We start from the raw sequence: 24,487 nt of genomic DNA on the forward strand, positions 1-24,487 counted from the left end.
GAAAAAAAAAGGAAAGAAAACTACGAGGATGTAAGCAAGACAACACAAGTACAACCAGCAATAAAACACAAAAAGTAAAGATGACTTACAGATGCAGGCTTCATAGTAAGGCTAACGAACAACCTAGAAACTTTTAGATGCTTGGAAAGAGAAGCTTTACCAACAACATGAGGTGCCTCCAATACAGTCCGGGAAAGAGGTTGGGATTCCTGATTACTAGCGCTACAAAGACAGGACCGAATGTTTCGACTCCTGGGCACGTGCTTCTCAACATCGGTAATAGCAACAGAATCGGATTTCGGTTTATGGGCCAAAGGAACTGCAGGTTCATCCTCCCCACAACTCACATTCTCAACGCGAGGATAAGTATGAGAGCCTTCCGAGACCTGATAAGTGGAGCCCTTAGGGAATGGAGTTCCACTGTCTGGGACAGCATTAACCTTAGGGTCCTCAACAAGATCACCATCCTCATCCTCATACACAAAAACCACACCCTTAGCATCTCCCTGTAACAAATTCCACAACGATATCTCTACAAAAAAAAAAAACAACCACCAATAAATCCTAGCGTCAAGACCCTAACGAAACAAAATAATCATCAACGAATCCAAAGAGAAAATTACTTACCAACACCATCTAAGATCGCCTTGGGGCGTCGGGGAGAAAGGGGACTCACCCCACCCATCACCAAGATCCCCTCTGGAAAATTAAAAGCCCGGGTGGGATTCTCACACATCAGCTTCCATAAGGGATCACAGGCAACAGAAACTGAGGGAACATCATCCTCAATGGCGGTCGATGGATCGCGAGGAACAAGAGGCTCGTGTAGCATATTAGGAGAGATGAAAATGAACTTATTCTTCCATTCCTTCAGGTAAGTGGAAATAGGCATGAAAGAGTAACAGGGAGGGGACAGGGGACACACTATCCGTTTTCTTCTCAACTGTGAACCAATCCCCGTCGGCACGCAAATGGTAGAACCTCCTAAACAAAGACACCACCAGGGCACCGGTGAAAGCAAGTGAGTTCAAAGTGGACAATTCATAAGAAAGCTAGAGGACTCCCGGGAAAGTGGATCTGGTAATGCTTAAACAGCTCCATTTTGAAAGACAAGTCACCGGTTCCGAAGGGCCGGGCAGGCGAGGAGACAAGTTCGATGGCATACGATAGTGAGTGGTAAAGATCTACAACTCCTCCGAAGTCACGACGGAGTGGATGGTTGAACGATCCTTGCGGCTCATGGTGAAAGAAAGGGTTAAGATAGAAAAGCAATTCTTGAAAGTGAGAAAGACGAAGGGAAAGGATCATGATGAAGATGATGGTATATAAGGGAGTGAAGAAGCGGTAATTGTCAAATTGTGGTTTAAATACAACCCCACTGGATTCCCCTCACGTGTGCCTGAGGAATCATCCCACCGCTGGATTGCAAATCTAACAGGGTAGGATCATCATTAAGAAAAGTAGCCATAACTCGGCGGTTGTTAATCCAAGGGGCCCTACAGAATCTTCGTAAGAGGAAACTAAGTCCATGCCCAAACCATGAATGGAGCATACCAGGATTAAGGATAGCTTAACGACGAGGGCCTGCTACTAGGCCCCTCGTCTGGGCTTATCACTTCTCACCAAGTGAATGGCCCATTGCTTTTGCCTAAAGAGTTAAGTACAGGCCCATAGAAAGTCTTGTCTCCCCATGAAAATGACTTGGTCAAGATATCATCAAGTCAGGTCCATACCCGGCGTGCACAAGTACTGTGCCGGTGAGAGCATAACAGACATGACCTCTCGATAGCATTTAATGCTCGGAAAGGAGAAAAGAGGAGGCAGCGAGGTTGCTTAGAAGGAGAGATTGACATTAAATGGAAAGTTCTGAACACATCCTGTAAAGAGAAAATGTCTATGATATATGTCTGGACATTCCCATTGCCCGGCAAATTACCCAGTGGTCTCTTGCAGGGAGGGGCCCACCTCGATAAAGCAACTCTCCTTGTTATAAGCCGAGGAGATGATCAGGAAGTGGTAAGAGAATCTCACCCACAATACACATGAAACCTTATCACAAATCGCATTGAATACGAACATTCAATTCATAATCCACACCAATACTCCGACCAATTTGTTGCGTCGCATCCATATTTATTACTCCTGTCAGAATCTTATTCTAACTTCGGAGCTTGGTCACGGACCCCCCCCCCCCCCCCCCCCCGTGCGGTTTTCCGTGACGAGGCTAACAATGTTCTATTTTGCAGGGATTAATCCGATGAGAAAGTGAACGTCAGCGAAGCCCTGTTAGCTTACGTCAATCATTGGTTTTCTTGGATTCGACACTCCTATTTATGTAATGTTTGGTTTTCGGTGCTAGCTATTTGCTCTTATTTGTCCGTTCAAAAAATAAGATATGAGAACTAGGATGTGAAAGGTATTCAAAAGTTTGAATAAATCAAAAATAAAGATTGGATCTAATCAAAATTATAGGAATAGAAATGTAGATGAGAAACGAATAAGAGGGCTATTAATAAAATAACTATCTTTATCCTTAAAATTAAGAATTGGGCTTGATAAGAGGGCTCTTAATAAAATAAAAAGGTTATTTTAACAAAATTGTTAGGCCTCGATTTTGTTTGGTTTATTTTTTTCTAAACTAGTGGGCTATTTTGAGTGCTCCACCTAAGATGGTAGAGGTTCTTCGTGAAAGTTAAGCAAAGTTCAGTGGTTCACTTTCATTGCATCTCATCCAATGACAAAGACTCAAAACACAAATCAAATATTCATGTTATTTATCTCATCTAGCCAAATACATTTTATTGCAAATTCTAAGCATTCAACTCTAATTGATCTTGTTTAACTATAAGAATCCATTTTCATTTACATGATTCAGTTTCAACCAAAACTAGCTCATTAGCACTAAAACTACAAGCCAATTTCAGACAGTCATAGATAGAAAATCTAACAAGCATTTCATAAAATGTATCGAACCAAACTGATATCAACCAAATACCAGCTGCAGAACGGGGATAATCCCAATAGTGTATAAGATATCACAAATTAAACTTATTCTAATTTTTATTGATAATAATTATATTATAATAACTATTTATAAAACAAAACCAGTCTAAATATGTAAAATTCATTTATACCAAATGTGTGGCTCATATCCAAAGTCCCTCCATTGAACCATTCATAACCATTAAAGTACAACCCACTCAGCACAAAGTACAACCCATCAATGCACAACACCTCAAATCCATTAACTGTCAACATAACAACCACTTTTCCCTCCACCAATCTCTCTCATCCCCTCTTTCCCCCTAAACAACCTCCCCCCCCAACCCCTAAATTCACCTCAAACTCTCTCCATCCACCACCATCTCACCGGAAAAATGTCGTTACCGGCGCGCGAACAGCACGTCTACATGGCGAAACTCGCCGAACAAGCCGAACGCTACGACGAAATGGTCGAATTCATGGAAAAAGTGTCCGAAACCGACGAACTCACAGTCGAAGAACGAAACCTGCTCTCGGTGGCGTACAAGAACGTGATCGGGGCTCGTAGGGCGTCGTGGAGGATCATATCGTCGATCGAGCAGAAAGAGGAGTCGCGAGGGAATGAGGATCATGTGAAGGTGATCAAGGAGTATAGAGCGAAGATCGAAGCGGAGCTTACTAGGGTTTGTGAGGGGATTTTGAAGCTGCTGGACTCGAGATTGATTCCGAAGGCGAGTACGGGTGATTCGAAGGTGTTTTATTTGAAGATGAAGGGGGATTATCATCGGTATCTTGCTGAGTTTAAGACTGCTGGTGAAAGGAAAGATGCTGCTGAGAGTACTCTTACTGCTTATAAGTCTGCTCAGGTGGAGTTTTATTATGTTTTGAATTTGTGTGTGTGTGTGTGTATGCATTTGTTAAATCATTTTGTATTATTTGCAGGATATAGCAAACAGTGAACTTGCACCAACACACCCTATTCGCCTTGGACTGGCTCTCAATTTCTCTGTGTTTTACTATGAGATTTTGAACTCTCCTGACCGAGCTTGTAGCCTTGCCAAACAGGTATCAGCTTTAAAACTTCATACCAAATTCAGATTTTATGTAACGGTGCCAGTGGCGTAGCTTGAGATTTCCGACGGGGGTCGAAAATGTATATACCCAAAAATTTCTATAGAACCAGGGGGTCGAAAACGTATATACCCAAAAAATTCTATACGAAAACCATATATATTACACTACTGAGCGAAAAGGTCGGGCATCCCCCGGCCCCTTAATAGCTGCGCCCCTGAAGGGTGGTAAACAGGTCGTGTTTGCGGATTGTCGGGTCAAACCCGAAATGAAACCGGAAATTTGACCTGAACACAACACGAATATTTGCAGATCGGCATCAACACGACATGTTTAACCCGAATTTTTTTAATTTTTAATATTTGTATAGTATGCTCTAAAATTATAAAAATTGATGTCACTTTCTCTTTTCATTTTTAAATTTTGGCATAAATTACCAGATATTTTTTTCAGTTATGACATACAAATAATTTTTTTAATATAAACGAGTCAATTCACTAGCCCACCCGCTCAATCTGGACCCAACCCATTTAGCTAAGCGGTGATGGACCCAGATCTGATCTGAACCCATTTAGACTAATACTATAGTGTTAGGTTTGTATTGTGTCACAAATTCAATCCTATCAACTTGTTTTAACCTAAAGTGACATGATTGTGTCTTTATTTTCCCTTATTTAGGCTTTTGATGAAGCAATTGCTGAGTTGGATACCTTGGGTGAGGAGTCCTACAAAGATAGCACCTTGATCATGCAACTCCTTCGTGACAACCTCACTCTGTGGACCTCTGATATGCAGGTATAAATGTCGTTTTTTCTAGATTTGGAAATTTGGACCTACTTAGTTACGATTGAATCGATTTTAATTATGTTTTATCTCTAACCGGTCAAATCAAAATACTCAGCTAAAAAAGTAACATGTCAAAAGTCATCCAAAATGCATTTTGGCACTTCGAAGTTTTTTTTCTTTTTTTTTTTATTGAGGCCTAAGGGGCTGTTTGTTTACCTCTTAATGAGATTCTTAATGGTTCAGACCTCTTACTGGTTCAGCACTTAATGGTTCAGACTGTTTGTTTCACGAGCAGATGTCTGAATAGTTCAGACATTTGCCTCTGAATGGTTAAGATTTACACAGAGTCTGAATGGTTAAGACCTCTAATCTGAATTGGTCAGACATTTGCCTCTGAACGGTTAGCATTATATAGGCTCTTAATGGTTCAGACCTCTTACTGGTTCAGCACTTAACCATTCAGATGTTGCCAAACGGCTCCTAAAGTAATTTTTTCTACTAATGGGCTTGGGCCAACCCTAGTCAAAGGACCACTTAAACTTGAAATCACTAACCATTTAAATGGTTAGACCAAGACCCACTAATCTAAGAACCATATTGGCTCATGGGTCTGGTCTTTATATGCTTCTGTAATGGTGCACAATCGGTTTGGTTAATCCAACCATTAGTTATTTTCTCATTTTTACTTTAACCGGTTATTATTTTAACTGGTTCGGTTATTCACTCTAACCAGTTTTGTTAATAACCGGTTTTTTCCGGTTAATTAACTGGTCTTTCCTTTTTTCTCAGTTTTTTTTTTTTTTTATCTTTTAACTGGAAAAGCGGTTAAAAAAATAGTTCCTTCTAAAACATCCCTAAACGGTTACGAACCTACGGTTAAAGAAAACCACTAATTGGTTACTCCTCAATCGGTTATTAACCAGTTACAGTTTCGGTTATTCAACCGGTTTTGTGTGCATCTCTACAAATGTTGATGTGAATTTGGGCTATCTTTGAATGCAGGAGGATGGAGGTGATGAAATTAAGGAAGCTGCTGCTGGTGGAAAGCAAAGTGAGGAGCAACCACCACAGTGAGGCCTCATGCTAAGATTCTTGCCTTTGTTTTAATATTTATTAGATAAATTTTACAAAATGGTTTTTGAATTTTTGGTTAATAATCAAATGTTTTAATGCATTTTGGAGGAGAACATGATAGTTTATTTATTTACATGTTTGTACTTGTATTATTCCTGCAAAACATCATTGTTGTAGAAATGGTGTTGAACATGATTTACATATATGTATTGTATTTTTTTCCATCATGATTTCTTCTGAAATTAACAAATTGAAAGGTTCCTTAAACTGAACTAATGGCATGAGTTGAGATCATGTTCCTGCTTGATTCAATCACTCCAAGCATACGCATACGCCCTGCTTGCGGTATGCGCATATAATATATATATATATATATATATGTGTGGGCGCTCGGGAGGCAAAAGTGAAAGTGCACTAATTTTAACGTTATTTTACTAATTTCGTGAAAATAACGTTAAAAGAGGGGGATGGTTAATCATGCATCATGTGGTGGCATTGATAGCCGAAAGACAAGGGGGTACATGCAATAATCGGCAGTTGTCTCAATTGCTAAGTGTTATGTGCCTTATGTCCAAGGCTTGATGCAAAACTACTATCGAGTCGGGGGTCTCACTGGAAGCAGCCTCTCTATTCCTACGGGGTAGAGGTAAGGTTGTCTACATCTTACCCTCCTTAGACCCTACCTTAGCTTTGCTATTGGTGGGATTTACTGAGTATGATGATGATGATGATGATGATGATGATGATGATGATGATGATGATGATGATGATGATGATGACAAGTTATTAGACTTTTCAAACATGAATGTCAATTTTACAAAAACTTACTCTGCACTACTTATAAAAACATACAAGTCTTTACACATTTCGCGTCCTGGACCGATTATATTATTGACTCGACTAGTTTTGCTCATTTCATCATCATAAGTTGGCGTATCGAATTTTTCACAGTTTGAGTTTTGAGAAGTCAAGTTTAGGGACAGCGTACGAGTATGCCTCGTAGTTGATGTTTTGACCCAAACAACTCATTTTTGTAAGAGTCGTTATCAAATCGACCTGAAAAACAAGACAAAGAATTTTATTCTCAGGATAAAAGGCATTATCAAATCGACTTTTATAAAATTTATCAGAAAAAAACCATTACATCTTACAAAAATAGGTGAATAACATAGTTGTTAATAGCGAATAGGGACCTATATGCTACATAGCGAATAGAGACTGCTATTTTATAAATAGCGATACACTAAAAAAAGAATTTTAAAAATTTTATTATGTATATTATATCAAAAAAACCCTGATATATATGCTATTTTACATGTATATTTAACAAAAAGGGTTAAATACACAGATGGACCCTGTGGTTTATAGCTAGTTTCACCTTTGGGTACTAACTTTTTTTTAACAGGTTTAGGTTTTATGGTTTCAATTTTGTAACACCTTTGGGTACTAACACCAAAATTATCAATATAATGACTAAAATCTAGCTATTTTATTGCTATATTCAATTGCTATCTATATTAAAAAAATAACAGAAACCTAAAATCTAGCTATTTTATTGTTATATTCAATTGCTATCTACATTAAAAAAAAATAAAAAAATAAGGTGTCGCTATTCTCGCTATCTGTCGCTATGACCATAATAGCGACACTACATCGCTTCGCTATATAGCGCGCTATAGCGACCGCTATAATCGCTATTGACAACTATGGTGAATAACGACACTTAAGTTTGAAAAATCTGAATTTTTGTTTAGAAACCCCACGTTTTATTTGCAATTTCACAGAATTGTTTGTTAGATTGCGATGAAAAGTCGATTACAGTAGTTTAAAAGGTTTGACCCGATTCAGTATACAATGTGGCCCGGACCGGATTTGTGGATGAGTTGCTAACCTCATAGTCGGTTTGGGAGACCGTTTCTCTGCTCCGTTGGTATTTTTCGACCCATTTAGCAACATCTGGATCCGTTGCTAATTTGGCTTCAGTTGCCAGTTGATCTGGACCCAAGAATGCAGACATTACTGCCAGCTGCAAAATTTAATGAAGACAAATTTATTGGATCTGTAAAAGGTGGTAATATTCACCAATTTACTATATATAAATGGGCTGATTCGGGTTAAATTTTATGTTAAATGGGTCAAATGGGTAAAGCTTTAAACAGTTGCTTTAAAGTGAAACGGGGTGAAATTTGACCCGAAGTGTATTTAAATGCTTTTCAACCTCTTAAATCTCTTAATTAAACAATAAATTAATACCATGATGATATAATTTTGTAATAATATTTTGTACACAAAAAGTCTTGAAATACAAGTGAAATGAAGATGAAAAAAAAAAATTTGGCGGGTCGACTCAACCCAACCAAACCCGTTTTGACGTGTACTAAAAGTCATTTTGTGACCACTGTTTTTTTTTTTTTGCTGAGCGCGTTCTACATGCTCGGTAAGTTATCCAGCAAAGATAATTTAGGATACTTGACTCTCGGATGGTCAAACGTTTGTGAAAAGTCAACCTCGATTACAGTACTCTTGTGGAGAGTAAAATGAGAAGCTTACCTGGCGAGGACCGAATCCGAGGGCTGTATACTTGTCTTTCATTTCTTGAACACTCACATTTGACCAGTCGGGTACTCTTCCCTCAGGATCAGGCTCTTGAGCATCGGACCGTCCAAATTGCCTATCGAATAATCCCCACTATACAACAAAAAGGATTTTCAAACAACAGATGACAATGTGAAAATCAACTGAATCAGGGTGGGCGGCCGCACCCCTTGAAAAAAAAAATAGTGTATATTTTAGGCAAAAAACCCGACCGCACCCCTTGAAAATATGGTTGAACACCTTCTCCGCACCCCCAGCAAATAATTTCTGGGTCCGTCACTGGGTACAAGTCACTACAACAAGAAAAGCGAAAGGAAGCATGAAATATGTTGAGACAAACCAACCTGTCCACTTGATCCATACGCCGAGTATAACAGGTTTCCTTTTTCTTCATTGCCACCACATTTCCGAATAGCCGAAGCCAAAAATGTAGCTTTAAGAGCACTTTGTGCTACACCAAAGGTAATTTAGTCAACTTTTGACTTCTAACTGAAGTCTTTGTTGATATTTGAATTTGGAAAGTGGTAAGTTTGACAAAAATGAACTTTGATTCTAACCTGCTAATTGGATGAGATCAGAATATGAGATCGGTCCACCTTTCGAGTAAGAATCGATCTCTTTTTTTGCTTCCTCAACCATAGATAAAGCAGCAGCGAGTCCACTGTTTTCCGGTCTGCTGATCTCCGCACTTCAAGTAAAAAAGAAATATTCAAACATTTGAGCTAAAACCCATAAAAAAGCATATGGGTTGAGGGGTTGTAAATGGGTTGTCATTAAGTTGTAAACGGGTTAAGGGGTCATAGACTGGTTGTGAAAAATGGGTTAAACGGGCCACAAACACTCGTTGTTAGAACATCTTTTCCGGGAGAAAGGGATACAAGCTTACCTGAACCGTATGGATCCATTCGGGCCTCCAGTTTTTGTAGCCTACAAGATTAAGGATAAATAAACTAAATTTACTAATTAAACAGTTTTAACAAACAATAGAGAAATAGGCTCTAGAAATCGACCTTATCGTATGTCACAGCATCATTAAGTGCTAATGTTAATACGGGTGAAACGAGCTCTGGATTTGCCTGAAGCATATACAAAAAGTGAGGGGTTTTTTTTTTTTCTAAAAGGGTAAGCAACCGTATGATGAATAAAAAATAAAAAAATTATATCATGATTCACCTTGAGGGCCGTATAGAGGGTTGTCTTTATACTTGCTGTGAAATTAGAGATAAAAATCAGAAAAAATAAAACGGGTAGCACTTAAACTAAATTACCCATTTTTATAAACTAAATGAGACATGAGAAGTTTACACTGAAAATCCGAACGTTGTCTTCGCTGTATCAGATCAGCAGCGTTGGCTACCTCCACAAAAGGGCTTGGGATCGGGCTCGAGCTTGCCACCAATTCCTATGAGAGAGAACAACTGGCAGAAACTCATGATCACATCACTCTAATTCAAGTAAGAACTATGCAATTAGCCAATAGAGTTACACTTAAGTCCAACACAATCACACATACATAAAAAATATCACTTGTACATTAGGTCTAATTGGTCACTTTCTGACATGTTCTTTACAAGTTGCAGGTTAAGGAGTGTTTATAAACCGTCGAAACCAATTGAACCACCCATCCCAAAAAAAAGTTAGCCGGTTTGAAATATATACGGTCCGGTTCACGGTTTGGTAGTAGCTGGTTTGGAACCAGCCGTATAAACTGAACCGGCCGTTTAACATTTATTTTTTATTCTATTTTTTCCTTTTTAGGAATAAAAGTTTTGTATACATATTATCTTATATTCATGAACATCTTTATAACTTTTTACAAGTTAACTTAAAATATGCTTTTTTTTAATATTAGCCTAAACCTGCCAAACAGTGGCGGACCCAGGAATTATTTTTTGGGGTGCGAATGATTCAACCAAGCTTTCAAGGGGTGCGATCGAGATTTTTGCCTGTAAAATAAAAAAAAAAAAAAAAAAAAAAAAAAAAAATTTAAGGGGGACGCCCGCCCACCCAAGGCTTGCCTTGGGTCTGCCCCTGCTGCCAAACCGTTAAAACGAAGTCAAACTCGTCATGTTCGGTCTCTCTTTTTCCAAAGCCTTGATAAGCGGTTCAGCCCAAAATTTTCATCAAAACCGACGGAACCAGACCATGAACACCCCTAGCAGGTCATGTTCTGGTTCGGGAATGCTAGATACTAGATAAGGCCCAACCCGACAACAAGACCCGACCCATTAAGACCTAAACTCAAGAACTGTCCCAGTTCATGTATAACATTTTGATTGAAGTTTTCAAAAAGTAAAGATGAACCATCAAGAATGCTGATGAAACTAAAAAAGAGTATCAAATAGTAGCACAGTTACCAGGCTAATGGCAGCCCCAAAGCATTTAAGAACTTCCCTCCTTCCAACCCCATTGCTACCACCATCCTCAATTTTACAACTAATCACACCCTGGTCAACAAACCAACACATAAATTCATGAAATTGGTACACAATCAATTGATAATAAAACTCATGATAATTTTAAAAATGAATAAAAAGGTTACATAAGGAATTGGGCATCTGGAGGAGGGTGATGGAGTGTTTGGAAGCAGGGTTGGGAGTGTTGAGAGGAATGAAACCAACCCCATTGTTGAATGTTGAGGATGATTATTGTTTGCTTGAAACTGAGATTATTATTATATTATGATTATCATGTGAAATCCATGTGGATATGTTGTGTGTGGGTTTTATCCTATCCTTGTTTTCTTTTAGTCCTATCTGGCTATCTGCACTTGCTGACATGTCCTTTGTCTTTATCATGCTTTCACCCGACCAAATTTGTATGGAGAAAAACAAAATAAATGGGTCAAACGGGTCAACTCACAAACTCCTCATGTAGATACGAACCCAACCCGTTTAGCATGGGCTTGACCTACTAAACCCGAGTTTCAACCCCACAAATTTATGTCGTGTAAGAAACCATACAGATACGGTACTACAGCGTTAGAAACCATACACATACAAGTTTTGACGTAGAGTATATTTTAAGCAAAATCGTGATTTAAAAACTATTTTTTATAAATGTTAATAAGAATCGTTGAATTGTGTTTACCTCTGGTGAAAACTATTATTAATCGTGCACAATTGTGAAAATTCATGATTATGCCTAGAATTGACCCATTTGCTAAATTGGTAATATCGTCAACCTAATTGACTAACCATTGTATTAGAAGACCTTCTATTAGTGTATATTTTAAGCAAAATCGTGATTTAAACACTATTTTTTTATAAATGTTAATAAGAATCGTTGGATTGTGTTTACCTCCGGTGAAAACTATTATTAAATGCCTAGAATCGACCCATTTGCTAAATTGGTAATATCGTCAACCTAATTGACCAACCATTGTATTAGAAGACCTATTAGTGAGTTTAATTCCAAAGGAATAAAGTGGAATTTTGTAAAACATAAATTGATGTTTTAAATTACATACGTGTCAATGTAGGTTGGTAGGGGTGTTTATCGATTCGATTCACGGTTTGTTTGGTTTTCAAAATTTTGTACCCTAAACCAAAACCTAAACCAAACCAAATCAAATCCAACCAAACTCAATTCGGTTTGGTTTCGGTTAAAAACCAAACAAACCAATTTCAATCAAATACAACCGAATTGATCCTAAGTACGTTTTTTCGTAATTTATATTCTTGTTTGTGTTCCGAACATCAAGTCAGCAACTAAATTAGATTAAAAGTGAGTGGGCTTTATTTTGAGTTAGGCTTTAGATTTAGCAATTAGGCTAATAAATTTTATTATATATTATTATTATTATTATTATTATTTAATAATTAATTAAATTAACGTTTTACTCGGTTTTCCAAATAAACAAATTAAAAAAATAGTCGAATAAAAAACTGAACCAAAAACCAAATTCACAATTTTGTTTAGGTTAAAAACCAAATTCGTTATTCGGATTGGTTTTTTCAGTTATAGTACGGTTTTTATTTGATTTCGGTTTTTTCTTTAACACCCTTATAGGTTGGTTTTTTAGGAAATTTTGGCAATTGAAACTTAATGTAGGGTTGATCAAATTAGAGGATTTTTCTCTGGAAACGTAAATTGCGCATCTATATATGCATTAGTAGTGAAAGAAAAAACGTAAAAAATAAAGTTGTGATATACTTAGATGTTTTATATGGATCAAAAACCATAAAAATGAACATCAGTAATGGTTCTGAAAGTATCGATGTTCGATCATAATCAACGTGGTACCAGCACGGACCAGCTTATTGTGGTTCGTCATGGTAGAGAACAAAAAAATAATTACATCTGTCTCGTTCAATTTTGAGCAAAACTTTTATCGAAGCGTAGATAAATATAAGCAGGTGTATATAATATATTCAAAATATTATAAAGTATTATATTATTAAAATAACAAAAATTGTTAACGACGTTAATTTATAAAAAAAAATATGATTTAGGTTTGATAACAAGTACATTTAGGTTGTGATTATTTATACATTACTACCCATAACTTGGTTTTATCAGAATTAAAAAAAATAATAATAATAATAACAAATAAACTATATTAAGGAGTAGATAAAAATGGTGTTATGTTAACTGATTATAGATAGGTAATTGGATTTTGGCAAGGAGGATATGCTTATTTTGCTTAGTGAACTAGATGAATAATTACCTCCGCAATTATTTACTATAAGGCCTTTGGGTACACTTTAACCTAACTTAACTTCACCTAAAAGACACATCAACTTTTTTTTCCTCATTTTACTTTGTCTCACTCTAAGGAAATGGTTTAACATGTTAACACATAACTCATTTAATGCACTTTAACATTGGGTTTTGTCTAAAAAAGAAAATAATAATTAATTCAATCTTTTAACATTGGGTTAACATGTTAACACATAACTCATTTAATGCACTTTAACACAAGGAGGGAGTGGTTTGCAATGTTAGTTAACATGCCATATCATTGTTAATACTCTAGATGTTAGAGTACACCCCATGACCTAACTGAATTATAAAACCACAATGTGTGTATGTAAGGTTCAATATTGAACTCTACTATGTTATTATAAGTAGGGCTGTAAACGAACCGAACGAACACGAACAACGTTAAGAAAATAAATGTGTTCACGAACGGTTCATGAATACTTATCGAACGAGATTTTATGTTCGTGTTCGTTCATTAAGGAAATGAGCGTGTTCGCGAACGGTTCATGAACACAAACAAATTTGGCGAACGCGACGAAGGATAAAGATAGATGGCCCAGAGAGTAGCACTCGAACTTGAATCCCTTATTGTGGAATGGAGGTCGATCGTATTCGTGGATGTAAATAACGAGAAATGAAAGGGAAATGATGCATAAACAAGGTGAAAGTGGGTTTCCTAGTTTAATTGTTAGGGAAATAAAATAAATAAAAGTTTCGTAATATAAAAAGTACAAATAAAATATAAGAATGTACAAAGATCTTCAATTAAAACACAAACATACGAACATAAACGAACGCAAATCAACGAATTTTCACAAACTCGTTCACGAACACCTTACCGAACGTTCACGAACATAATCGAACGAACGAGACCTCTGTTCATGTTCGTTCATTTAACTAATCGAACGAAATTTCTTGTTCATGTTCATCCGTTTATTAAACGAACGAACATAAACGAACTTCCCGCCGAACGGTTCACGAACTGTTCGCTGAACGTTCGGTTCGTTTACAGCCCTAATTATAAGTGCTACAACTATTAAATCCCCAATGTGTGTATGTAAGGCTGAATATTGAGCTACACTATGTTATTAAGTGTTTTAAGTCTATACACGTGTTTGAGCTGCATAGTTTTAGACATTGTATATTGTTATATAAAACTTTTCAGGCTATGTCTTATATACATTACTCATATCTTATTTTTTTTACTCACGTGTCAGCATCACATCATCATATCTCCTCCAGTCACACACCACTCATCTCTCATTTTTACTAACATCTCGGTAGAACATCATATCTCCTCTCTTCACTTACCTCCACCACTCAACCTATGTTAGATATTATTACTCTTTTTATAATATTTTTAAACACAACTAGATATTATTAGTTTTCAAAAATAACATGTATAAGATTATTTCAATACCATTAATTAGCAAAAATTATCCCCCTCACATAAAGATTATTCAACTTTTCTTTGTCTCTATTGGTTGTGGAGGTGATTGGTCCAATTTTTTTCTGGTATATAGTTGCTTAAGTTGCAAGCTTTTATTGCATCTTATGTCCTTATAGTATTAGTAAAAGTACAAAATAACCAATATTATTTATTTATAATTTTATTAAACCCTTTATTTTATAAATTTATTTAACTATAATCATAATTATTATTAATTCAAGCCCGCTTCAATAATGTTTTTTTACCTTTTTAACTTAGTTATTCTTTTCTATCGTAATGTTTATAAATGTATTTAACCATAATCATAATTATTATTATTAGTTCAAGCCCACTTCAATAATCTTTTTTACTGTTTTGATTTGGTTATTCTTTTCTACCATAATATTTACGTTTCGGTCTAAATTTATCTTTTTAATTATCAATATTAACTAGTATTTTTGAGTAGTAATGCCCAAATATGTTTCATTAGATCAGAGCATAGGTTGTTGTGCGTATCTCGGTTGTGTAATACTCATGTAGTAGACTCTCGTTGTGCATCATCAATTTATTCAAAATCTTCATCTGTGTCGTCTTCATCGTAGTCGGCCTTAAGCTTCGGGAATCATGTTATGCAATATAACACACGCATACCGATGAAATTATGTTCCTTATTTTTTGGTGACAATGCTTGTGTCATGTTTCAAACTATGTGCCAACTTTGCTCATTCCATATCCTTAATTTTTTTTCCTTTTGTCATCTTTGCCTAGTGAAAGATTCTTGAACTACAACATTTTTTTGGTTGAAGCAAAACAATGCAACACATGTATACCAAACAGGTTTTGTGATCAGAATTAAGAAAAAAGAAATTGTTATCAGCTAAAATGTGAGTAACATCTGAAAGGTGTATATAATTGAACTTCCTATCTTCTCTATTTTATTGCTTTAAATAAGAATGGATTGAATACACAAACTACTTCTATAAAGTATGCCACCCAAAACCATCTCCAAAATCTCATCTTTTTCACCTCTACTTTCCTCAACGCGAAGCCGAAAAGGCAAGCAGCCACATCATCATGCTTCACATCACAATGCATACAAAACAAGATGCTTTAGGCTTACTTTATTTGGTTAGAACCCGTTTTGACCTGAACCCCATTTTGACAAGTCACCAACCCGCCCTGACCATATACTTAAGTGGTTGATGACAATGTCGGTGCTATTTTCATTTCTTGTTGATTTCTTTTGACATAAGCAGTCGGGCAAAGGGTTGACGTAAAACGGTTCTTCTGAACGGAATCTGAATGTTCCTTTTGTCCCGGAGATGGGACCTTTCCTCTTCCTTGGTGAGCCTTGCCTGCAAACCGAGCCAATCAACATCCATACGACATTAAAAATCAATAATCTTAGTACTTATGAATAAGTCAACTGGTGTTACACTTGTTTAAGAATAACATCATGAAACCATGTTTAATGGCACGGGAGAACGGAGAAGCATACCGTCTTTTGTGAATCTCAATTATCCGACTTGAAAGTTTCTTGCTATCTTTCATCGTGCCATTAGCAATTTTGTCGAAAATGCGAACAAGGAGTTTTCTGATGAACAAAGTGTAAGAAAATATTATGTTAAAAAACAAGAACACCATATTAATGAATAATGAGCAAAGACCGCTAAAGATGTCAATGGTGAGATATCCGAATACCCTATAATAACAACAAAATAAACATATATGGACCAAAATCAAATATATCAACATTTCAAGAGCGGCTTTTTAACCACACTACTGGTTTTCTACCAATAAATAATAAAACCATTTAAAAGAAAATCACTTGCCTGTCGGGAGAAATAGTTTTCCTGTGTCCCAGAAAACGTCGATGACCCTCAACAGCCCTTGCCATATTCCCAGAATACGAAGGGATAAATATGTCACTCTCCACCGATACAATATAGTCTAAAGCAGCCATTTGAGATGCATGGTTGCTGAATGGATCAAGCTCCTCAACTGTTGCCAATTTTTCCTTCAAAAAGAACATTAAAATTATCACTTTGTGGGTCCCATCTAAGAAATAAAAGTCAAAGTCAAAGTCAAAGACTAGATGGCCTTCAAACCTTATTCATTAACATGGGGAAGAGAGAAGTGAGATCTGCCATACGGTAATCGCCACCATATATTTCTCCGGCAGCGATATATATAGGCGTTGTAGGCGGAAATCCAAGGGCCGTAAGTAATATTCCGACTTCTTTTGGAGTCAAAGGACAATACCCTTTTGCTCTTTGTTCGTTGGAATCAATGTCTTTCACTTTCCAATACGACGTATTTTCTCTACAAAAAATAAATAAATAAATAAAAACAAATACCATACGCGAGAATCGTTATATCTAAAGGTAAAAAAATAACAAACTGTAACATTATAATTTAGGAAAATGGAATTTTAACCTATTTTCACTCAGCGATCCCATACAAACTAAAAGTTAACCCAGTTAGTTTTTTGCTGACAGGGCAGCCACGTCTTCAAAATTTTGCCACATAAGCAGTCCACGCCATCAAAACGTTGCCACATAAGAAGTCCACGTCGTCAAAACTTTGACTTACTTGCCACATAAGCAGTCCACCACGTCAGCAAAACTTTGACTAACTGGGTTAACTTTTAGTTGGTATGGATCGCTGATGGAAAATAGGCTAAAAGTTAGGACTGTCACAAGACATTTCTTTAGTTAGGACGGTTGCCGACCAATATGTCAAAGTTGGGATTATTAAAATCCAATTTTCCTATAACTTACCTACCTAATAGCTGTAAGCTCATTAGCTTCTTCAATGGATAAATCATGTGTGCATCCACTAAAGGCGAGCATGTCCTTTTCATACCGCAAATGCAAGGCAATGTAAGGACCGTAAGCCCTCATCCGGTCCACCAACGACTACAAAGAAACTTTTTAATCAATAATAATAATAAAACAAGCGTATAATTAAAATTAGAACAAATGTTATTTATTGTTTTACTTTTCCCATTGCTTCTATGTGCGGCGAGAAGCGGAGGGCTTGGTAACATGCACGACAACGCAATTTCTGGATATCAGGAGGAAGGTTATTATTAGCTAACCTTGAATCGGATTTCGCTGCACGAATAACCTAAAAAGGGATCGAAAGATTAGTATATTCATTTTTTATATATTATACCTTGAAGAGAATGATAAAACAAATACACGTGCGTACCTGATAATCATCCCACAAGCTTGCAATCTCTTGCTCATAGTAATCAATCCCCGACCAACTTCTAAATTGCTTAACTGCTCGGGTGGCGGTCCGCAATTCTTTAGGAAGTTTCTTGATTATTTTTACATCGTTAGCCAATGAAGTAATGAAATAATCTTCGTCAAATACATTAGAGAATTTGCTGCATTGTTACACAAATATAAACTTTTAAGTATTCAAATACCAAAAACTAAAAATAAATCATTTCAAAGTTGAGAAAAAGAGAACCTTGTATCTTGCCAAAACGAGCGTTTATCGAGCTCGGGTACCACAAGCGTAGCGTTTATAATGCGCGCAACGGCTACCATATCACATATCTGCAAAAACCGTGAAGGATTTTATACAAACACAACATCCTTATTTCCCACAAAACATATTTGTATATAACATACCCCGGCGCGCATTTGATTGAGTCCGCCATTTGTATGAACAAGCAAGTAACCTCGAGTTTCTTGTGGAGCTAAGGTCATAAATGGACCCGATTCAAATATGAAAAGAAAAAAAAAATTGTTTTTTTTTTTTTTAATATTTATAGAGCAAATTTAGGAGTTCCGAACCTGAATAGGATGAACTTGGCTCAACACAAGGGGTGAAGTTACGGTTCGGTGGCTGTTTCCACAACTTGTTGAGATCCAATGAGCCATTAGCACCATCCAACTGTCAAGTCTAAAGGAGTGAAAACATGAAAGATACATGACTACTTTTGCATCGATACTACACACTATACGTTGCTAATTCTAAGTGTCATGGGCAACGTTACAAGATTTTTGGTCAACGTTACGGAAAAATAATCAACTTTGAAAAGTATAACAGTTTTAGTAATGATTCTTGAAGTCCAATGACCAAATTATAAACGAAGTGAAAGTATGCGTTATATATTGTAATTTGTCCTTTTCAAAACCGTTCGTTCTTGCAAATAACAGTGTTTCATGATACCAATTGTTATAGCTTTCACTAAACGTATCCCCCCCCCCCTCTCTATTTTCTACCAAACGTACCCCATCCCCCTATCATAGTTGTTAATAGCGAATAGCGACAAGGGACCTATATGCTACATAGCGAATAGCGACCGCTATTTTATAAATAGCGATACACTAGAAAAAGAATTTTGTAAATTTTTATATGCATATTATATCAAAATACCTTGCCACCTTGGTATATATGCTATTTTGCATGTATATTTAACAAAAACCTATAAATCCAGTTATTTTATAGCTATATCTAATTGCTACTTATATCAAAAAAAAAAAAAACTAATTGACGCTATTCACGCTATTGGTCGCTATGACCCAAATAGCGACACTTGGTCGCCTCGCTACATAGCGCGCTATAGCGGTCGCTATAGCCGCTATTGACAACTATGCCCCCTATCACATTAGTAATTCTATCTTTCAAATCACTCACTCCCAAGTTATACCTATGTTATACGCGCGTATAACATGTGCTATACACCCGTATATAGGAGGTACTTTTAGCCAAATCCGTTGTTAAACGACAGATAAAAGATTAATCGCATTATAGTATAAATGTTGAGTGAATCGCATTAACCTTGAGAGCAGGGACAGGAACTTTTGGCAAATGGGGTTGAATCCAGCTTTGCTCTGTGCTCAACTTCTGGTATCGAAATTCATGTTGCTACAAGTTCAAATCACCGCAGATCAGTGATATTCGCAGTTCAAATTCCTTGCGGGCCCCACGCAAAACAAAAGGAAATACCACATTTGTTAACTAATTTCATATTGCTACAAATCAAAGCAGACCTTTTCGATCTGAATCCGGAAATGAAATAACAAAAAATCATGAAGCAGAACGTTTAGTATCTAATTAAGACACAGAATTCACAATTCGAAATCTGAACAGAACCCACAAAAATTTATTAAACCCCACAACGTATGATAGACAGATAGAAATAATCAAGAAACAAAACAAGATTTTAGAACATTCTAGATCACATCTTAATCATAGAGAAGCAACAATAACCCCCCACCATTCGGATTAACAAATGGTTACGAGACAAAATCACCTAAAACCCCATAAATCTTTTTCTATTTTTATTCTAATTCTAAGAACCCGTTACAAGAAAACTCACAGGACCCACCAAAGCCTGCTAACTAATGGGATCAGGTGAATCGCAGCTTGCGCTAGGCGAATGGCGTTCAAAACCATAAATCTCCGTTTGCATTTAGTAGTTCCTATCTAACACATTTGCGGTTTGCATTTGCCCAACTTGATTTAAGTTTTAAACAATAAAGATTTGTTAGAAAATGACTCATTCAATCTTGTTCTAGAAAAGAAACAAATATTACCAAAAAAATACAAGATTTTAATCAAAATGAAACAATCACATTTCAAGAACAGTAAACTATTCAACAATAAACTTCCCTATTTAGCATTTTTGCCCAAATTAGATTTTTTTTTAGTAATTAAAATTTTAAACATCAAATCTTTGCAACCAAATAATTCATTTAATCTTGGTTTAGAAAAGAAACAAATATCATCAATAAATAAATAAATAAATAAAATATTTAGCAATTCGAAACTTTAAATCTTGGTTTAGATAACAGACAAACAATCACATTTCAACAACAGTAAGCTAATTCAACAAACAAATTCAAGAAAACTAAAACCCTATTCACATCCTTCATAATCAATGCATATACATAAAAAAAAAAAAAAAAAAAAAAAAATACCAGGTAAAGAACAATTACCATAGGGAGTGTGTAGGGATCAGGAAGCATGGAAACTTGTGAAGGAGGGGAGAACAGCAGCAAATGAGCAGAAAACAGAGCCACCATTGAAATTAAAGCTATGGCGCACGTTAGCATTCTCCTCAGCAACCCTAACTTCCTCCATCTTTTTTTCTGCATATTTATGTAAAAAGATAATTTTTTTTGTTTGATGAAATCAATGTAGATAGTCCCAGATACAGAACACACACAAACACCAAGAATACACACTCCTGTTTTGTCGATCAAGATCTTTAAAGGAATGATTTTTCTTTGTGTTGTGTAAGTTTTTTTATATACCTTTCTTGATTTCTAATTTTTGAGTAAAGGGGGTTTTTTTTTATGCATCATTTAAAGAGGGAAACGGAAAATTCGGTGGAATATTGGATTCTTCTTGTAGGATTTAAATATTTTTTCTAACATTTTGGGAAAATATTTATGTGAGTTTAATACCTAACTAATTTTGTTGTAAAAATCTTATACTAGGGAAAATATTTATTTGGGATTAATACGGAGTATCAAAAAGAAAATTTATTTTGGCTAGCAATGACAGCAAGGGCAATAGGATTAAAACATATGACAAAATTTAAAATAAAGAGAAGGTATTTTAGTCAATTTTATCCTATCTTTTTCATTCTTCCCTCTATAACTTCAAAACCCACCATTTTCAAAACCCACCATCTTCAACATTTTCTTCACTTTGTATCTCAATAATCACTACATATAGTGCGATTTTCGTCACCAATCAATGATTCAAACATCCAATCAACGTGGTCAATATTACTTTTTTGAAAAACCCAGTTTAATTTCATACAATATCTCATTTTTCCCGTGATTTTGAAGCGAATCACTCGATTCGTTCGATTCGATCGCTGATAAGTGTTTCTAACATTCAAATTTCGTCAATCGTTGAAGAAATCTGAAGAAATCGGCTTCGATCTATGTAAGAAATTGAATTCATTTTTACGATTTGGTTTTTTTAAATTGAGTCATTGCGTTTTACAAAGTAATGAAAAAACATGGTTTTTTTTTATTTTCAGTCCATTGGGTTTTAGAAACAACACATTTTTTTTTTTTTTTTAGTTCATTGTGTTTTAGGTAAAACATATTTTATATGTTTTTAGTCCATTGCGTTTTAGAAAGAAAAAAAAACACTTTCTTTTATGTTTTTTATCTATTGCGTTTTAGGAAAACACATTTTTATGTGTTTTTTAGTCCAACGCGTTTTAGAAAAACACGTTTTGAAGTGTTTTTAGTCCATTGCGTTTAGGTAAAACACATTTTTATGTGTTTTTAGTCCATTGCGTTTTAGAAAGAACACTTTCTTTTGTGTTTTTAGGCCATTGCATTTTAGAAAAAAAAGCATTTTTATGTGTTTTTAGTACATTGCGTTTTAGGTAAAACACATTTTTATGTGTTTTCAGTCCATAACGATCAAGGGCGGTGTTAGGGGCGTTATCAAACCTCTTTTCGCCCCTATAATACCAATTACACATGGTTTTATATGTATATTTAATAATAAATACAATTGTTTGTAGAGCATTCACATCCAACCCTTCAAATTATGTGAGGGAGTTTTTATTTTATGAAAAGTGGTTGTGAGTAGAGGAGAGAGAAAATGTTATTGTTCATTTGTAAATTGAGAGACATTGTTCACTCTTTATAATTTTTAGAGTGAACTTCCGTTCTACTCCCTGTGGTTTGGTTGTTTTAACGGTTTTACCCCAATCCTTTAAAAATAACCATTTTACTTCCTGATCTTTCTAACTTATCAGCATTTTGCTCCCTGCCTTAAACGACGTTTAAAAAATTTGTTAACTAGAAGGATACTTTGGTAATTTTATGGATAAAGTAAGGTCATTTAAGTCTTTCACTTAAATAAATCTAAAACTTGTTTATTTACACACACATTCTTTTATCTCCCATCTCTCCAACCACTCTTTCAACTAGCTACCACCATCCACAACCATCCACCACCACCTGGAACTACCACCGCTACAACCAGCACACCATTTGAACCCACCCCAAATCGAAATAAGATTTAACTACCACCTGCAGAACACAATCCACAACCATCTGCCGACCACCACCTGCGTGAACCACCACTAAATCGAAACCCACCAACATCCACAACCATATGCTAACCACCACCTGCATAAACCCACCACCAAATCGAAATGCACATTTAGTTAAAAATCGAAACCCCCCTCTAATGAAACTAGCTGGTAAACAGTACATAACCCCAAATCGGAACCCACCAAAAGTGAAACGCTTCTTTCGTTTGCAGATTTGAACAAGAAATCCATGAAACCATATCCAGAAAAACCCTCATTTTGTCTACTCGTGTTATCAGCAAGTCACAAGATCTTTTCATATTCTCCTCATCTCTCTCATTGAATTGATTCGGAACTAGAAATTGTGGTGGTAACTGATGGGAGGGTGGTGATTGAGACGAGTCAGAGATGGCGGTGGTGGTAGTCGGTGAGCGGTGGTGGTCGGCGTGGTGTTCCAGGTGGTGGTCGGCGTGGCGTGTCCGATGAGTTAGGGTTCCGACATAAACAGCAGCAACGACATCTGTATTTGGGTTCACCGACTTGAGATGGTGGTGGAAGGATGCGGTGATGGCTACAGTAAATTTGGGTTCTTGACAACAAAATAAAATAAAAAAAACGTAAAAAGAAATGCACTACATCGTAAAAATTAAAGGGTGTCAGGTGTTATCCCTACGCATAAGTATGCCAACACATGGTCATAGACTCGTAGTAAATACATGATGTTGTGGATATGAGAATTATTTATTAGGTTATTATTGTATCCTTAAAGTATTTGTAGATATTTATTAAGGGTGCAAACGAGTTGAGATGAGTTGAGTCTGATCTTGACCAGGCTTAAATTTGAGCTCGATTAATTTGTGAGAGCTTGAGCTTGGCTCGTTGATAATTTCTCAAGCTCGAGTTTGGGTCGTTTAGTATCGATTAATTAATCTATTAAATAAATCATCATCATCATCATCATACTCAGTAATCCCACTAATAGTATAGCTGAGGTAGGGTCTGAATAGGGTAAGATGTAAACAGCTTACCTCTACTCTGTAGGAATAGAGAGACTGCTTCCAATGAGACCTCCCGGCTCCAAATATATTAAATAAAAATAATATAAATAATAGACTCGTTTAAAATTGTGAACTCAACAAGTGAAGCCCAAACTCGGGGTTATTTATTAAACAAGCTTGTTTTTATGTTACTAAACAACTTTAAATAAGGGGTAATGTTACTAAATATCAATAAAATTAATATTACACTAAGGCTTGATGACTCGACGAGCCTGACGAGCTTCACATGTCAAGCTTGAGTTTGGGTTCGATAAATAAAAGAGCTTTATTTTAGGCTCAAACTCGGCTATAACTTGACGAGTCTTAGCTCGTTTTAAACTTTTTCTCGAGCAACTCGCAACCTGCCCTGCTCGTTTTAAGCTTTTTGATGAGCTTTATCAAAAACCATAGATCGACGGTTGTTGTGTTGAACAAACAAAGCGACATGGCCGCTGCGACAGCGACGTGACGGCAGGGTAGGGTTTCCGGCGACTGCAGTGGTCGGGTTAGGGTTTGGCGGCTGCGATGGATTGTTTCCGATAATTTAGGAGCTATGGTGCAGGTGATGAAGGGTGGTGGCGGGTTGGTGGTGGTGGTGGTATAAGGTGATGGTGGGTGAAGGTTGTGTGTGTGTGTGAGAGAGAGAGAGAGAGAGAGAAAGAGACAGAGAAGGAGACATCGGACATGTGTATGAGAAAGAGAGTGGTGGTTGGTGGCTGTTGGTGGTGGTGGTTGGTGACTGTTGGTGGCGGTGATAAACAATGGTAGAGAGAGAGG

The 24,487-nt window shown here is 36.3% G+C and overlaps 3 protein-coding genes across 4 annotated transcripts; 1 reads left to right on the forward strand and 2 right to left on the reverse strand.

Annotated features, from left to right (window-relative positions):
* The first annotated feature begins 3,279 nt into the window (after nt 1-3,279).
* LOC110941292 (14-3-3 protein 2) lies at nt 3,280-6,140 on the forward strand. The gene is made up of 4 exons (XM_022182912.2): nt 3,280-3,848; nt 3,925-4,047; nt 4,732-4,848; nt 5,842-6,140. Exons 1-4 carry the CDS (start codon nt 3,378-3,380, stop codon nt 5,911-5,913), a joined length of 783 nt encoding a protein of 260 aa, XP_022038604.1. The 5' UTR covers nt 3,280-3,377; the 3' UTR covers nt 5,914-6,140.
* A 543-nt stretch (nt 6,141-6,683) lies between these two features.
* LOC110941291 (thylakoid lumenal 29 kDa protein, chloroplastic) lies at nt 6,684-11,232 on the reverse strand. Its single transcript, XM_022182911.2, has 11 exons — nt 11,051-11,232; nt 10,866-10,955; nt 9,814-9,910; nt 9,682-9,716; nt 9,519-9,584; nt 9,395-9,435; nt 9,066-9,196; nt 8,853-8,959; nt 8,464-8,601; nt 7,805-7,939; nt 6,684-6,969 (listed from the first exon to the last, which is right to left on the reverse strand). The coding sequence occupies exons 1-11, from the start codon at nt 11,132-11,134 to the stop codon at nt 6,859-6,861; spliced, it is 1,035 nt and encodes a 344-aa protein (XP_022038603.1). The 5' UTR covers nt 11,135-11,232; the 3' UTR covers nt 6,684-6,858.
* Nucleotides 11,233-15,493: 4,261 nt separating this feature from the next.
* LOC110941293 (O-fucosyltransferase 7) lies at nt 15,494-20,933 on the reverse strand. 2 transcript variants are annotated; one of them, XM_022182914.1, is made up of 12 exons: nt 20,602-20,933; nt 19,442-19,528; nt 18,451-18,550; nt 18,286-18,353; nt 18,122-18,210; nt 17,855-18,035; nt 17,642-17,770; nt 17,426-17,559; nt 16,750-16,963; nt 16,474-16,658; nt 16,140-16,235; nt 15,494-15,996 (listed from the first exon to the last, which is right to left on the reverse strand). In XM_022182914.1, exons 1-12 carry the CDS (start codon nt 20,758-20,760, stop codon nt 15,771-15,773), a joined length of 1,668 nt encoding a protein of 555 aa, XP_022038606.1. In that variant the 5' UTR covers nt 20,761-20,933; the 3' UTR covers nt 15,494-15,770. The 2 variants fall into 2 exon arrangements, with proteins under 2 accessions (XP_022038606.1, XP_022038607.1); XM_022182915.2 differs by lacking the exons at nt 18,286-18,353; nt 20,602-20,933 and having other exon boundaries at nt 18,451-18,559.
* Nucleotides 20,934-24,487: the final 3,554 nt, after the last annotated feature.

Source organism: Helianthus annuus, chromosome 4 (genome assembly GCF_002127325.2).
Source record: "Helianthus annuus cultivar XRQ/B chromosome 4, HanXRQr2.0-SUNRISE, whole genome shotgun sequence".
NCBI lineage: Eukaryota > Viridiplantae > Streptophyta > Magnoliopsida > Asterales > Asteraceae > Helianthus > Helianthus annuus.